The 15,474-nt window shown below is 33.9% G+C and overlaps 1 protein-coding gene across 1 annotated transcript; it reads left to right on the top strand.

Moving 5' to 3' along the window:
• Window positions 1–589: 589 nt before the first annotated feature.
• LOC119067431 lies at window positions 590–15,139 on the top strand. The gene is made up of 4 exons (XM_037170403.1): window positions 590–879; window positions 14,078–14,113; window positions 14,177–14,526; window positions 14,601–15,139. Exons 1-4 carry the CDS (start codon window positions 822–824, stop codon window positions 14,628–14,630), a joined length of 474 nt encoding a protein of 157 aa, XP_037026298.1. The 5' UTR covers window positions 590–821; the 3' UTR covers window positions 14,631–15,139.
• Window positions 15,140–15,474: the final 335 nt, after the last annotated feature.

Raw genomic sequence — 15,474 nt, 5'->3', positions numbered from 1 at the left:
AACAAAATCGACCATTCATTGCCAGTCCACTTATCCTATACTTACAAATACACATCGACTTTGAGGCTACCTGTAGAAATGTGTTAATTTTCCTGCTTCGTCGTTACATCACATTTACGCACTTGTGTATAGTATGACAGTTTCGTATCAGCTGAGAGGGTGTGAATCAACACCCTATTTAAATAATGGCTTACACAAAGCCTGTTTCTAGTGTGAACTATTCGGATCATTTAAATTGTGTATCAAAGAAAGTCAACATTCTCCTCAAAGTCAAATATTGTGATTGTCTTGTGTCGTTAAATAACGGTCTGGTTCATTGATTATAATGTGGTTCACAGGAAAATAGCAATAACAACAACAAAACAAAAAAAACATTAACGAAAATCCATTTTAATCAGGAGGTACAGCACAACGTATAGCTATATACAAATTCAACGTGTACCCAATGAAAGAAAATCTATTACGGTGTAGGAGGTGTAGAGAGGCTAGATAATAATAATGTTTTTACCGTATTCACATGCGTGGAATAATGTTAACAATACAAAATGTTGCTGTGACTTTTAACATATAAGAATTCGTTGATGGCGCTGTTGATGACCAGTATAACATCAAACGTGGTGCTGTGTACAAGTTCCAAATTCAAATGTTACAAGAAAATAAATTTTAAAACAAAGTTTCAACCGAAAATCAAAACATCATTGCAATAGTCCAATTTGGTTCACCAGCACTGAGTCGGCAGAGAAAATTAGAAAATTAATTTTTCAACTGGAAAACGGAACACGGAATATTGAAATTTAAATACCGAAATTGTGTTGGATAAAATGAAATTTGTACTATTTGCCACGGTCTTTTTCTGCTGCTACATGGAATACATTCAGGGTAAGTTTAAATTAAGCATTTTTATGCTAAATGGAAACGGCTAGAGAAAAAGTTTTTTCGGAGTGTGACGAAATAATAGATCGAGTGCATCAGGTCATTGTTCCTTTCAAAATTATTTAACATTAATCAAGATCCTGTATTACACAGAAAAAAGTCCAAATGAAATACACATTTTTCATTGCACAATGAATTGCATTGCTTAGAATGTATTGCAAGTGTAGCTAAAATTCCGTAATCATTTCCCTTTAATTCTCTTAGATTTCTTTTAAAGAAATCAAAAGACTACTCATGGGAAAATATTACGAGCATCAAAATCACGTTAAAAATTACTCCTTCACTATTGTCGGTATTTAGGCGTTGAAATGTCGCTAACATTAAATATAATATCTCTCTCTCTCTCTCTAAATATCTATTAGGATTAGCGTTGGTAATAATAACATCCAATAGTTCTTCATTAAAAATTATTGCAGTTTGCGTTTTGTTAAGTGTTTTAACGGGTGAGGATATAACTGCAGCAATAAAAAATTAGCTCGTTCCGTCTTACTGAATTTTTATTTTGTTACAAGCTTGAGGGTCGAAAATCGTTCTTTTCATCGAATTTCATGAACATGTAAAATCCATTACAAAATCCGGAACAAAAATTAAAACTCACGTTTTAGTATGTCCTGGCAAAACGTTTTTCAGCACTCCAGTCGTTCTGCAGTGGCACTAATTTCGATAGCTCAAAAAATATATTTTTTGAAATTAACGCAGTCTTAGCACAACTTCACTTAAATACAAAAGGTTTATGACCAGGGAATTCTAAAAAGATATTTAACTTTTCGATCCACCTACGCTAGTGTTTATTGACCTAGGCCTCGTTTGAGTTTTTTAGATGCCGGAAAAAACTGCGAGATTATAGTGGAAATAGCCAGAAATTACACCGACTACGAAAATTGTTTCGTTTTTCCTCCAAATGAGAAGTGAAATGTTCAAAAAGTAATTAGGAAATTAGCCCACGATTGCACGCACGGTTGATTTGGCCTTTCTTTGGTGATCGAAATAACTATTTCCCTTTTAAAATGAAAACGTGCTTGCTGACAATTTAAATTATTGTCACAAATAATTTCGAAATTCAAATAATTAAGTTACATTCACTCGCCCCCACAGAACCAATTCAACTTCAATTGTCGAACACACTAATTGAAAATCAGCCTTGAATTGTTGCAATTTTTTTCAAAGTAAGCTCAAAACTTTTTCATGGTTGTGAAAATCCACATTTTTGTAGTTTCACAGTTTTATTTAGTTAGGCATACCTGTTCTAGACGTGAAGATAATGTGATCAAAACTTTGAGCTGCCTTGACAAGTCAAAAGTCATCTGAAAAAATTTCTATGAAAATGTTAGGCTACCTGAAACCTGACCTGACACGTTATTTTTCCTTAGATGTTTCATTCTTAGCAACCCATCCAATGACTTTTTACTCCTTTCATTTTTATTTCGGATAGGCTACGCCATTGAGCTATTATTTTACACTCGTCCTAACTATGTGTAAGATGTACGATGAGAAGTAGTGAATCGGGAGAGAAATTAAACTGTGAAATACTAGATTGCGTTCTTGTTTATACATTTTATTTCGACGAGTCCAACGTTTATACCCCGCACTGGCAAGGGCTATGCTCGCATTATAGTCAAAGTACCAATGTCCAAACAATTATGTAGGTTTTTTTTACTATTCGTGCGATAGTGTATTGGTGTGAATGTAAAGGCGATACATAACAAGGAGTGAATATTACTGGACGTTTTCACCAAGAAACTCCCGTGTGTTACAGTAAAATAAGATACGGCTACATGAAGTATATAACTCAAAATATACTACACTCGGGCAAGCTCTTGTGACGTACATGACTCGTTATATACCTCATGGAGCTGTAACATACTTTTTTGCTCGCGAAGCTTTACAACACATTACAATCTATTATCGGTGAATATACAGAATGGTATACAAGCTTGAAGTATCGATATCGAAAGCAAAACAAACCCAAATTGTTAAAGCTGTTGCTTTTCCATGTAAGAAAGTCCCGACGAAGCTCAATAACTTATCGTTTGTTTTTTCAAAGCCACATGGAAAGTATGGAAACGATTTAGTTGGAATCAGAATACTGTTAAAAGTATATTCGAAAACTTTTTGCCCTGTTGACATAATTTTGTGTTGTTGTAAAAAGTGTTGATTTTTGTAATTCCAACGCACTTCAAGCATGAAGCATGAGAGTTACTCTAAATAGGGTACTGAAACTTGACAGTGTGTCACACAACAGTTAAACACTGTAAAAACACTTTCAAGTAAAATAGAGGACTTTCTGAAGCTGACCATTATGATCACTTTTGCTTGAAGTGCGTCGTTGGTAGCGAATTCGTCGACCATTGTTTATTGCTCATCAGATAATTTATCGAATATTCGTGATGTCACAATTAATTTGTGTAAATTAAAAAAAAACGCAGTAAATGCAACTCATCATTCATTGAGGGTGTATAATGTGCGACAACTATATCATTGCAATGATTAGTTAAACCGATGGTGTTAATATAAGAGTAATAAATCGACAAAAATAATTTAATAAATCTCTTTGATATTTTAACATCATTTGTCGAACATTATTGACAACTGGGATAATGTGTGTGGTAGACTGAAGCTGTCTCGGATTTTCTGTTTAAAAATTCCAAAAGCCAGGATTTTTTTTTTCATCTCCAGGCCCACCTGTTTTGAAAATAGAAAATTTCAATTTCATAAAATCATTATGAGAATTACCTCAATGGGAGCTAATTATTATTAATTGAATCATTATAAGGGTTAGACAGTGTTGTTTATGCAACATATATTGGAGGAAGTAATAGGAAAAATAGATGGTAATTTACACGTGAAGAAGGGTACGTAGACATTTAATTATTTAAATTTTCCCGAAGATGCAGTGGAGCGGCAAGCAAGAATTTCCACGAATAACGACAATGCTATAGACACTTTACAGGTTTTGATTGTTGATCAGAAATGCAGAAAAATAGCGAAAATGCCAGGAGTGAGTTTATTATTGTGGGTGAGAGAAATCTTTCGGATTACAAAATAATAAAAAAAAGCTGGACGACTAATTTCAGTTGAAGATAGATCTACACAAACAGCGGTAGCTTTCGAGGTTTTCAACCGTTTCGAATATTCCAACTAAATCCGAAATTAAAAAAAAAAAACTACTTAAAACAACGATGTCTCAAAGACCGACGAGGGCCGGCTTAAACAACCACATCAATTTACGACGCTACGTATAGTGCCAACGCACTTCAAGCATGAGTTAGTACCCTAAATAGGATACTGAAACTTGCAGTGTGTCACACAACGGTAAAACATTGAAAAAATACTTTTATATAAAATAGAGTACTTTCTGCAGCTGACCACTATGATCACTTTTGCTTGAGTGCGTTGACAGTGCTTACGTCTGAAATAAATGCCAGTCTATCAAGTCTGTTTCATTGAAACTATTCACGGTTGGCATTCTCTTAGAGTACTATAATTACAAGGACTATTTTTGAGAAAACATTTTCAAATATTTTCCCACATTTTCAAATAAAGTCGGAGCATTATAATTTGATCGATTCTACTCATTTCATTCATTTTTAAATAATTGTAGTTTTCGAAGAAATCATTTCGAAAACATTACAGTATAAAAGCTTAGACACATGCATTTGAACGGATTACCCGCAGGTATACCGCGAGCAAACAGCTCTAATGCGCATGTGTAAGCTTTTATACTGTAATGTTTTCGAAATGATTTCTTCGAAAACTACAAATATTTAAAAATGAATAGAATCGATCAAATTATAATGCTTCCACTTTACTTTCCCACATTTTCAAATATTTTCCCACATTTTCCTATATTTCCCCTAAAAATATTTTTGGGTAAATTTGGAAATATGTAGGAAAATATGGACAAATATTTTCCTAAGACTAATTCTCATGAGACAACTATTTAAACAGACCATGGGCCTTCATCAATCTATAACTTTAATAAGCAATTCGAAAGAATCGAATGAACAAAACAAAACTTTGACGATCAAATTTCATAGATGAATTAAATGGATGGGTGTCGTACGATACGTACATTTCGCAAGCATATGATAGCAAAGATGAATCGGTGGGATAATTTCTAAGAGAGTTGAGAGCACGTGTTGATCTAAATGTTGTGTCTGACATTAATTTAAAACACCAAAATTTCGGAAACTCCAATAACAAATTGAAACTAGGACGTGGGTACATAGAAATTGGAGTATTTCGCTACCCGGGTGAAATTGAAAGTCTCAAAGGTTCAAAATAAAACAAAGATTTGAGACTATGCGATTACACGTTTTTCGCACTATCGCGACTCATTTTTCACTAAGGAATTCGATGTCAACATCCGACAAAATCCTCGCAGAATCCCCCTTGTTACACTCTCATGGCAGCTCGCATTCGAAAACATTCATAACTGCTCATTTACTTGGCGATCTGTATGTACGTAATCTGTTATACTACTGATACAAGTCCACTGAAACAAAAATTTCCAATGTTTTTGTAGTAACAAATGAAATTCAATATATATCCTCCACTCTGAGTTATTTATTTTTGAAGTATGTGATGGAATTTCAATGATTTTCTTTGTAACAAATTTTACATTGCTAAACAGAAATTATGTTCTCTTCACCTTTTTCAGAAATGTAATTAATATTACGTTGCATACCGTCAATTTTTCGGGTGCATGACACGACCAAGCACCATGTAGACCATGCTTCTATTATAATTGAGAGTTTTGAACTCTTCCGTAATTACGTTCCCTTAGGCTTGGTGACATTGTGATTGAGGTGTCTTTCGGCTGAATCGCCGAATGTCATTAGGACTTTTGTAAAAATATGAATATCTCTTACATGTCAGGTAGTTATGCTGAAATGCTGAAAATAAGTCACTCCAGGACTCACGATTTCAGGGGAATACAACCAGTGGTCAATTATTTATCAGTCCTCAATAGTAGGTTAAAATACATAGGTTTCGTACACAAATGTCGTTATAGTGTTTTGGATAGGTCTCGATGCCCTGAGTACGAAACCCGTATCCGTTGGTCCCAATGACGTCTGTGGCTCCGCACAACAGTATTCACTATCGGACCAAAACGTGATTTTCGTACTCAGGGAACCGAGACCTATCCAACGCACTCTGCCACCATTTGTGCACATTCCACAACTTTCGAATTGTTGCCTGAACAATCCAATAAAGATAGTTTGTTGAGATATTAAACATCTGCTATAGCTGTCTTACATCATTATCATTCGTATATCATTGCAATGGTTCGTTGTGACGAAGGCGAATGGAAATAAGCTCAAAATTAGAAGCTGACCGACCCTTAGCAATAACCAAGTAAAATATCTGCGACGCATTATACACTTATCTTATCATTTTGACAATATTTTTTGGTGATAAATTGTATAAAGAATCGATTGAATGATAGGCTAAAGTCTAAATGGTCTTTGTGATTCGTGTTATACGAGTTCTATTGTATGAAGTATTGAAGTATACAAATAATTTGACTTTTACCTCAATTATTTTAATAGCAATATCGGAGCAATGTGAATGAGAAAATCTTAAAACAAAAGTACTAAAAGACGCCCACCACGGCCTCAAAACTTAGGAGAATTGGGGCGACGCATAGACGTCGAGTTAATATCGGAAAATCTTTGCTATCTAAGTACTATTAGGCAACTCAACGCTATCTGATTCGCCTAGAAATTACTCATTCAATTAACAAACATACCGTCGTCAAACCTACACTGTGAAACAAAAATGTGACTATTTTCCATTTTTTATTCAGAAAACATAAAGTGCATGGCATTTTATGTTGAAATTATATGAACGAATCCCATCCCACAGCATTTGAATTGTTTTTGACGATGTCAAGAGAATTTTAGTTTAAAGAGATAAACGGAAATTTTATCGTAATTGTCTGTTCGTTTACATTTGCAATGGAAACCGCATTTCACTTAATACATTTTGTTATTCTAATGAAATGGAACAGCAACTTTACTGAGACGGTATACACACATCAACCGCATATTTTACTATTGATATTTTCTTCGACTTTAACATCTCTCTTAAATCAAATTTTGTTGAGAAACATCCTTCTACAACACTTTGTGGTAAAATTCTAATCGTTTCCAATAGATTCATTCAATGTCGTGTTTCGCATACTAGTAAATTACTTACTGGGTCAAGATGAGTGGATGACCCTTGCAAAAAGTCGCATAAATTGGCCGTTTTAAGCCTGGAATTTCAATCCATTTTTTCTGTTCTTTGGTTAAATTCGTTCAAATTTTTAGAACGGCAATATTGCTCTGCCAAACTGTGGAGCTATAACACCGTGTCGCATTGTTTGTAGGCTTTGGAGAGCTTTCGAAAGCTTTGAGCTTCTTTTCGATTCCATCATAAATGGTAATGTTTTAGTGGAATACAAAAGAAGCTTAAAGCTCTCGAAAGCTCTTTAAGAGTGATATCACCAAAACTTGAACCAATTTTGGTGAAAATCAATCAGCGATCCGGGCAAGCTTTAGCTCGTTTGAATAGTCTTTCAATTCTGAGAAATAGGGATCTTTTACTTTTTCGGTTAATTTCCCATTTTCAACACGTGAAAAGTGATTGCATGTCAAAGGGTGGTAAAAACAGTTGTGATAACTCGAGATAGACATGTCTCTAAAAGTTGAAATTTTGTAGGAATATAGGCCTTTGACAGACCTTCATAAAAAGTATAATCATCCGTAAGGACCGCTGCCCGTTCTGTACTTATGACTCCAAATATGGTCAATGTTTGGACAGTCCTGCTGGCTTGCAACAGAACTTTTCCGCGGAAGTGACCATAGGGTTTTGTAGCTGAACCTACCCTCTTTCGTTCCATGTATAATAAACCCCAGAAAAATTGTGTTGCAAGCCATAAAGTTAGTTGAAGTAAAATCTCTGCCCAGTAGACTCATATTTTTCAGTGTTTTTAACTTGTTTTTGGTCTTCAAACAGGATGGTGCGATGGAAAAGAAATAAAGTAAGTCAAAATTGCATTATCAGACCAAAATTGTCCTGAACCGTCCGATCACTGACCTTGAAAATGTTGTTTTTCTCCTAATTCATAGTAGGTGGAAAGCCTCATTTATTTGACTTCATAAAAAGAACGGAAACTCAATTGATTGCACCGAATATTGTCTTATTTTAAAGCAGAGAAGCGCACCCCTCATTTAGAGTCAATAAATGGTCACTCAAGATATACTTTGATATACTTCCCAAGAGGTCACAATCGTTCCCAACTATGAAAAATGTATGGAAAATCGAGATTTATCACAAAAATATTTGTGTTAAAAATATGGTTTACGACCTTGACTAAAAAGAGGTTAAATCTCCACAGAAAAAAATATTTTTGTGAAAAAAAAACTTGATTTTCTATAGTTGGGAACGGTTTTTTGAAGTGCAAAGTACATCTTGAGTGACCATTTATTGACTAAAAATGAACAGTAAAAATCTCTGCTTTACAATAAGCCCATATTCGTCGCAAGCGTTTGAGTTTCTGTTCATTTGATTAAGTCAATTAAATGAGGTTTTCCACCTACTACGAAGTAGAAGAAAAGCAACATTTTCAAGGCCAATGATCAGACAGCTCAGGACAATTTTGGGTTGATCATGCAATTTTGATTTTGTGTATTCCATTTGCATCGCTCCATCCTGTTTGAAGACCAAAAACAAGTTGAAAACACTGAAAAATATGAGTCTAATGAGCAGAGATCTTACTTCAACTAACTTTGTGGCACGCAACACAAAATAACTGGGTGTGTTTAAAGTGGAATGAAAGAGGGTAAGTCCAGCTACAAAACCCTATGGCCAGTTCCGCGGAAAAGTTCTGTTGCAAGCCAGCAGGACTGTCCAAACATTGACCATACTTTGAGTCATACGTCCAGAACGAGTGGCGGCCCTTACCGATGATTACACTTTTTAAAAGAAAAGACACAAATGCTATACGTGCTTAGCTACACGGCAGTGTAAGGAATGATGCCTCTACATATGATTCACAATTTCTCTTTGTCACCTCGTTATCGGCAAAAATTCTTCATATTTGTCGTTGTTACAAATTCAATTTAGATCGCAAGTAATGTGTTACGGACATAATGTTAAAACTTCCTTCCATGCATTATTCTACTTGTACTTGTAACCTTCGCAAAAACAATCACTTTACTTCATCAAAATTTATTGTTATGATAAACAAACAATTTGCTTAAATAATACACCCTGCGAGAAAATACAAACTGGAGAATAATAGACAACATTCATTCAATGAAACGCAACCACCAAATTAATTTAGAAAAATTGAAAATAACAAACTCATCAAAAATGAATATTTCGGTTAAATGTAAAAGCTGAAACACATTTGCTACAATTAATTTTGCATTTCTTAATGGTTTCAATGTAAAATGTGCTCAACAGACGCAAAATGCAGTGTAACTTGTTGGAATTTTGATTTTTTTATAACATCTGAATTACGAAACTTTATCACAATAGTGACCATGATAGGGTAGAGAAATCTGATTCCTTCAATTCAACATTTCTCATGCAAAAGCCATTTAAATGCGACCCAATTGTAATAGTTATATTGCTAATAAAGAGCCGAAAAAGTATGAATTTTCTTAGTCGATTCTTGGTGATTCATGTTTCAAATCACTCAGACTCTGAGTCAGAGTAGACAATTCGACCGCTCAGGCCTGCATGGTCGTTTTTTTTGAATATCTAATTATGAAAAATTATTTTTTTTTAAATCTAGTCCACCTACCCTCGCCATCTAGTCTACATAACAGAATTCTATTGGTGCAGAATTTAAAACTAGTCTTTCCTGACACAAAAACATTTTTAACCGACAAATTATTTAGTTTAAAATTGAAATAATTTGCTGATATTATAAACGTTGTTTATTGACGAGTATAGGTTACAACATTTTATATGGATTGCATTGAAACTTTAAATAAAATTCCAAACAAAATTATTTAATTAACGATTTCATTCATGTGACGATCAGCCAATCGAAATTAAATAAAATTCATTTTAAATAAACATTTCGAACAAAAAACAATTTAACTTAATTTCGCGTTGAAATTTCCAATGAGACTGTGGTCAAAATTTACACATTGAACATTGCTACCCGTTCACGTCCTTTCGCTTATAATAATTTAATTAATGCGCTTGGTTACATCAAATATCACTCTCTCATAACATCAATTCATTGTCGACAAAAAAAAAAAGAAGAAAAAAACAGAAACCATTACATCGCGTCGATTTGATGATTTATGAACCGAAAATACCAAAAACCGGTAAGTGGGATTTTTTTTTATTTTGACAAGAAATGACTCGGGATGTTCGTCATCTTATTTATCGCTTATTTGTCCTTTTTCAACATTTTCATTAGAGTTTAACGTTGTAGACATCCATTTTATCCAAGCAATGCGATGAATATGTGTTTTCGTGATGATGGGGATATGATTCCAAATAAATCCTTTTATAAAATATTTTTGGTCTCTCCACCCCCGGAAGTTGTAGTGGCACAAGAAAAGCGTTTAGATGCTATTGTATAATGCTAAGTACGTGGCTGTGACACAACTTCATTCCGGCCTAACGTGACTTTCCAATCACGCCTCGAAGTATGCAGAATACTATCTGAGGAAAGTTAGGCGAACGAACAAAAGAAAAGACAATAGAAGGCCTGTATTACATCAGGGGGTTGTATTTGGTAGTTTTGCCCTATTTTAACCAGTTTGGACTTTCTTTTTCAAGATCTATTAAAGCTTTTGCACATCATTCAATTTACATAATAATAATATCGACTGAAAACAGTGTTTTATACCCCATAACGATGGGCAGATGAACACATAAAATCGCTTTGCAAATTCACTGAAATTCCACAAAAAATCCCTAAAGTTTTAAGAAAATACTTGAAAATCGTGTAAAGATATTGGAATTGGCGAACAATTCTTTCGAATCCTAGAAAATCTTTCAAATTCCTTTTTTAACTCAAAGTAAACGAAAATCTTTAAAAACTAAAATTGAACAATTTTGTCCTTACAGTCATCAGCACCACGGCACCTCATTGACATAAAAGCCTAAGCTAAACTAGTCGTACTAATGCAACAGAAATTTACATTCTTGAAAGTTTTCAATCGGCCGACCGGTGCAGTGCTCTATATTAACCTCATGAATTCTTTGAACAATTCGATTTTTTTAAGACGTTAGATCGTTTTTAGCTCAATCATTTTCTCTGAGCACTCCAAAGATATTCCCACTTTATACCACTTAGTAGTCGTATCGAACAAACCATAAAAAAAAACCCAAACGTTACTTTCTTAATCAAATTACACCATGAAAAGTAACGTGATCAAATTTGATAACAACTAAAACTAACTTCACATCATTGAGCCTAAAATTTGCATATCCGATCCGAATCGTAATGTGATTATTGAGTTTCAATTAAATAGAACATCAGGTTATGTCTACATCCCATTGATACACCGACAAATTTTGATTTGCAAGGTTTTTTTTGTACTTTGTCTCGATAGCCCATGCATGAACTTTCTGAAATATATTCACCTATATGTGCGTTCCGTTATTAAATTACGAACTTTTGAAAATCTTACCATGTGCTCATCTTAGGGAACATATTTCATAACCATTCTGTTAAAAACTTGTACAAAGTTTTTTGTTGTCTTTATTTTTGTCCTGTGTGTACCATGAAGTTCGTCCCAGCTAATGAACTTTAAGGTATATGAATAGTGTACGAACATTGTTAATGTGTCCAATCGAATGAAGTATAAGTAAACGAATCGAATTCGACATTATTCGTGTCACTGAAGGACCTGACTTCATCTGAAATTAATAAAATCTAGAAGAGAGCTTCTAACATCCACTGTTAAATGTTCTTAATATCTTATGCCTTGACAGCACGTGCTATACTTAATCGACACCAATTGTCAATGCATATATAAAACGAGAAAAAAAAAACTCCGGTAGATACAACTATAACACATATCGATAATCAAGAAGAGCCCTTTCAGAAACCTCATCGGCTATGTTATTCCAGTGATGCCATTCACCATATGTATTCAATTTAAAAGAGGTTGGTTTTAGGTAAATGTTTTTCTTTTCAATTCAATATACTCTACGGCATCATCATCTAAATTCAAATCTTTTGAATCAACACTGTTAACAGCAATGTAACATTGTCGCCACATAAATGGTGCTTTTTCTGTATAAACTTACAATCGTTGACCATTAGAAAGGCTTTCGACTGTTTTCGATAGGGCTTAAACATACACACAATTGTGTAATAGTGTAGTAAACAGGAGTCAGGAGTCGATGCATTTACTCTATACTCACTCACACCGAATGAAAGTTTTCTACATATCGTCATCGTATATGGAACTTCGTTTTGAATAAATACCTGAACACAAAGCATACAGTTTGGCATGACAATTTTATTTTACCAACAAGTTATTTTACCTGTGTAGATTGCACTATTTTTTTAGACTGAATTTACTTATGGGGCGAGGGGCAAATAATCGTATATTTTGAGGGCAAAAGGATTTTTTAAACGAAAATCCTCAAAGGATTTTCTAGGATTTGAAAGGATTTTTTTGTAAATTTCACATGAAGGTTTTTGATGATTCCTTTCCTTGAAAATTGAACTAGACTATTGAGTGTTTTGAGCTATTTGATTTTATGCATTAACTCGTTTCGTTGTAAAACCTGTGAGGGTGAATCTCGATGATTGTAGCGCGAAATTTCTGCTGTGAGCAGATGTAATGATTGTTGTTGCTTTGAACAACTTACCTCGACTTTTCATTGAATTTCAAGGATTTTCTTATGGATTTTGAACTAATTTGAAGATTTTTTTTTACAAAAGATTTTCTTGTGAATGCAAAAAAGATTTTATATGTTCAATGATCTGCCCCTCATTATATATACGATAACACATTTTTCAGTCGATATACTATTTGTAAATTGAATTCTGTACGAAAGATTTAATAGGACTCTTGAAAAATTGGGAAAATTCAACTCTTTTTTAACAAATGACGAGACAATCATATGAAGTCAGATTAAGCCGGTGGTCCAGACTTAACTTATTATTGACCGTAAAAGACTGTTAGTGAGGTCTCAAAACAAACGAACAAATAATACTGGAAAATGTGTTAGAACAAACGAAGTAAAAGATTCTCTATCAAACTGTTGAATTTAGCCACATAAAAATCACTTTGACGAATAATCAAGTAGTCTACCACAACTCGGTAATAGTTATTTGTTAACCAATGTGGATTTCACATTTGTCCCCGAGGTGAACACAAAGTTTTTAATGCTTGCGTTTTGCAAAAATCCACATTTCTGTCCACTTTGAAGACAATAAACAAATAGCGTGTTTCGGTATTCAGCAAATTTAGGTCAGAAAATAATAATTTTCTCACTCAATAAGTCTGGTGGAGGAAATGATTATTTTCTCACCTTAAATGTCGCTTCTGAGAATGACAACAATAGTTTTTACATAACAAGGATTTTCGCATCGCTAGCATGAAAATATATATGAAATTTAAGTCTCACCTTGAGTGAGTGGGAAATCATAACAGGCCCATCTGAGGCTTCGGTGCAGGTTAAATTCGACCCAATTATTCTATCTAAGTCTCAACTTAGTTCGACAAAAGTATACATTCCAATGCTATCTGCGATTAAGAAAAACTCGTATTTTAGTTGTCAGATGCACAATTTTATTTTATCGCATACGCGGTGTGATTCCCCGAAAAAATTATTCACCTAGGATATGTAAACAAACATTATACTTCTGTAAATTGTCAAAGCGTCATTCGCATATCTTGTTGTCTCGTTTTCGCTTATGCGATAAAAAAGAATATGCACGTATGACAAGCCGTCTCGGCAAGCCTCGACCGCCTTGTCATACGTGCATAATATTTATTACTTTACTAGGGATACAAAGTGGCTTTTCCATCCCTGGGGAAAAGTCTTTACGTCGCTCGTAAATTAAGTTAATTAAGTTAATTAAGTTAATGTACCTTGGACCCTCCAACACTTTTACTCAACCCCTATTGTTCAACCCCTAATTGTTTCGTCTCCATTTTTTTTTCAGGCTCATGTCTTAGTTATGGTCACTCTTGTTGGGGAGGTAAATATTTTGAAATGCTTTGACAAATGCAGAAAAGTTCTTTATATTTCACTTCAATTGTAGCACATGGCAAACGGGCAAACGGTCCTCCGAGGCAGTTAGGTCGATGGGCACTGGTTAAAATTGTTCCTGACAAAAATACCGATAATAATCCACGGCATATATCAACCGATTCGCAAGCGAACGAAGACAGTGCATCTATTTTCGATAATCCATCGTTTGCGTTCACAGACGACGAAAGCCAACAGCAGCAACAACACGACGAAAACAACAACAAACAAGTGGACGGAATGAAGCCATCGTTAAGACGAAGTTATGCAACCGATCCGGATGAAGATTTTTCGGCAAATGATATTAATGTGGTGGGCGATGATTTGCTTGACGCGAGAAATATGAGATATTACAAAATTCGAGTAAGACGTTCGAAATCATTAATCATTTGAATTGTCGGTGTAAACGAATAAATTTCATTTCTAAACCATTCCAGAATCCTAGCATCAAGAAACTTTTGTCATAAGCATACACACGTACATCAAGGTATACAAATTATTATTATACATTAAACGACGTTTCACAACACAAATCCACAAATTTGAAGATATTTTTTTTGATTAAACTGTAATAATTTTCGAATTAAATTTTATTTTTTGAATTTAATTTTCATTTCTGTAAAATATGATCTTAAAGGCGTAACAATATAAAAATATATTTAAATGTTCAAATTAGATACAAGATAAAGAAAAATGGAAAAAATCATGTAGTCAAAAATTCAAAACAAATAATTAATTAAATTTATTCGAAAATATGTTAATATTGATATTAATATGGCTGGTTATTATATCAATCTTTATCATATTCTTTAAAACAAAACAACAACAAGAAAAACCAAACTTACTAATTTACATTTTAATTTATAAGAGTAAAACAATGTCCTCTATTGTTGTTTTTAATTTTATTAAAATGCTGTTTAAGTAAAGAAAAATGAAAGCAAATTCTTACCTATATGCCTCAACGAAAAACACCTTCCCGCAACGCCAACGATGTGTTAACTTCAGTCTCGCCTCGTTCATCTGTTATCCACTTTGTGTTAGACATCATTGAAGTAATCGGTGTAAAAATTCCAACGGGAGACGGTCAAAATTATCGATATTATCAATCGAAAGGAATAGACCGTGTTAACTATCGACAAATTATTTTTATTTTATAAGATTTGTAACGAAATCTTGATGATTTTCGAAAACATTCAAAAAAAAAGTTTGTTGTTTGGGATGGCTTTGGGATTGCTTTGGGATGCCGTTACGATGTGTTGAAGCTTTTAAAATTAATATAAAATCAACGGTACATTTTCAGAATATCAATCT

This window comes from Bradysia coprophila (assembly GCF_014529535.1).
Source record: "Bradysia coprophila strain Holo2 chromosome X unlocalized genomic scaffold, BU_Bcop_v1 contig_12, whole genome shotgun sequence".
NCBI lineage: Eukaryota > Metazoa > Arthropoda > Insecta > Diptera > Sciaridae > Bradysia > Bradysia coprophila.
The sequence above is the reverse complement of the archived record's forward strand: the minus strand, read 5'-3'. Positions and strand labels throughout refer to the sequence as shown.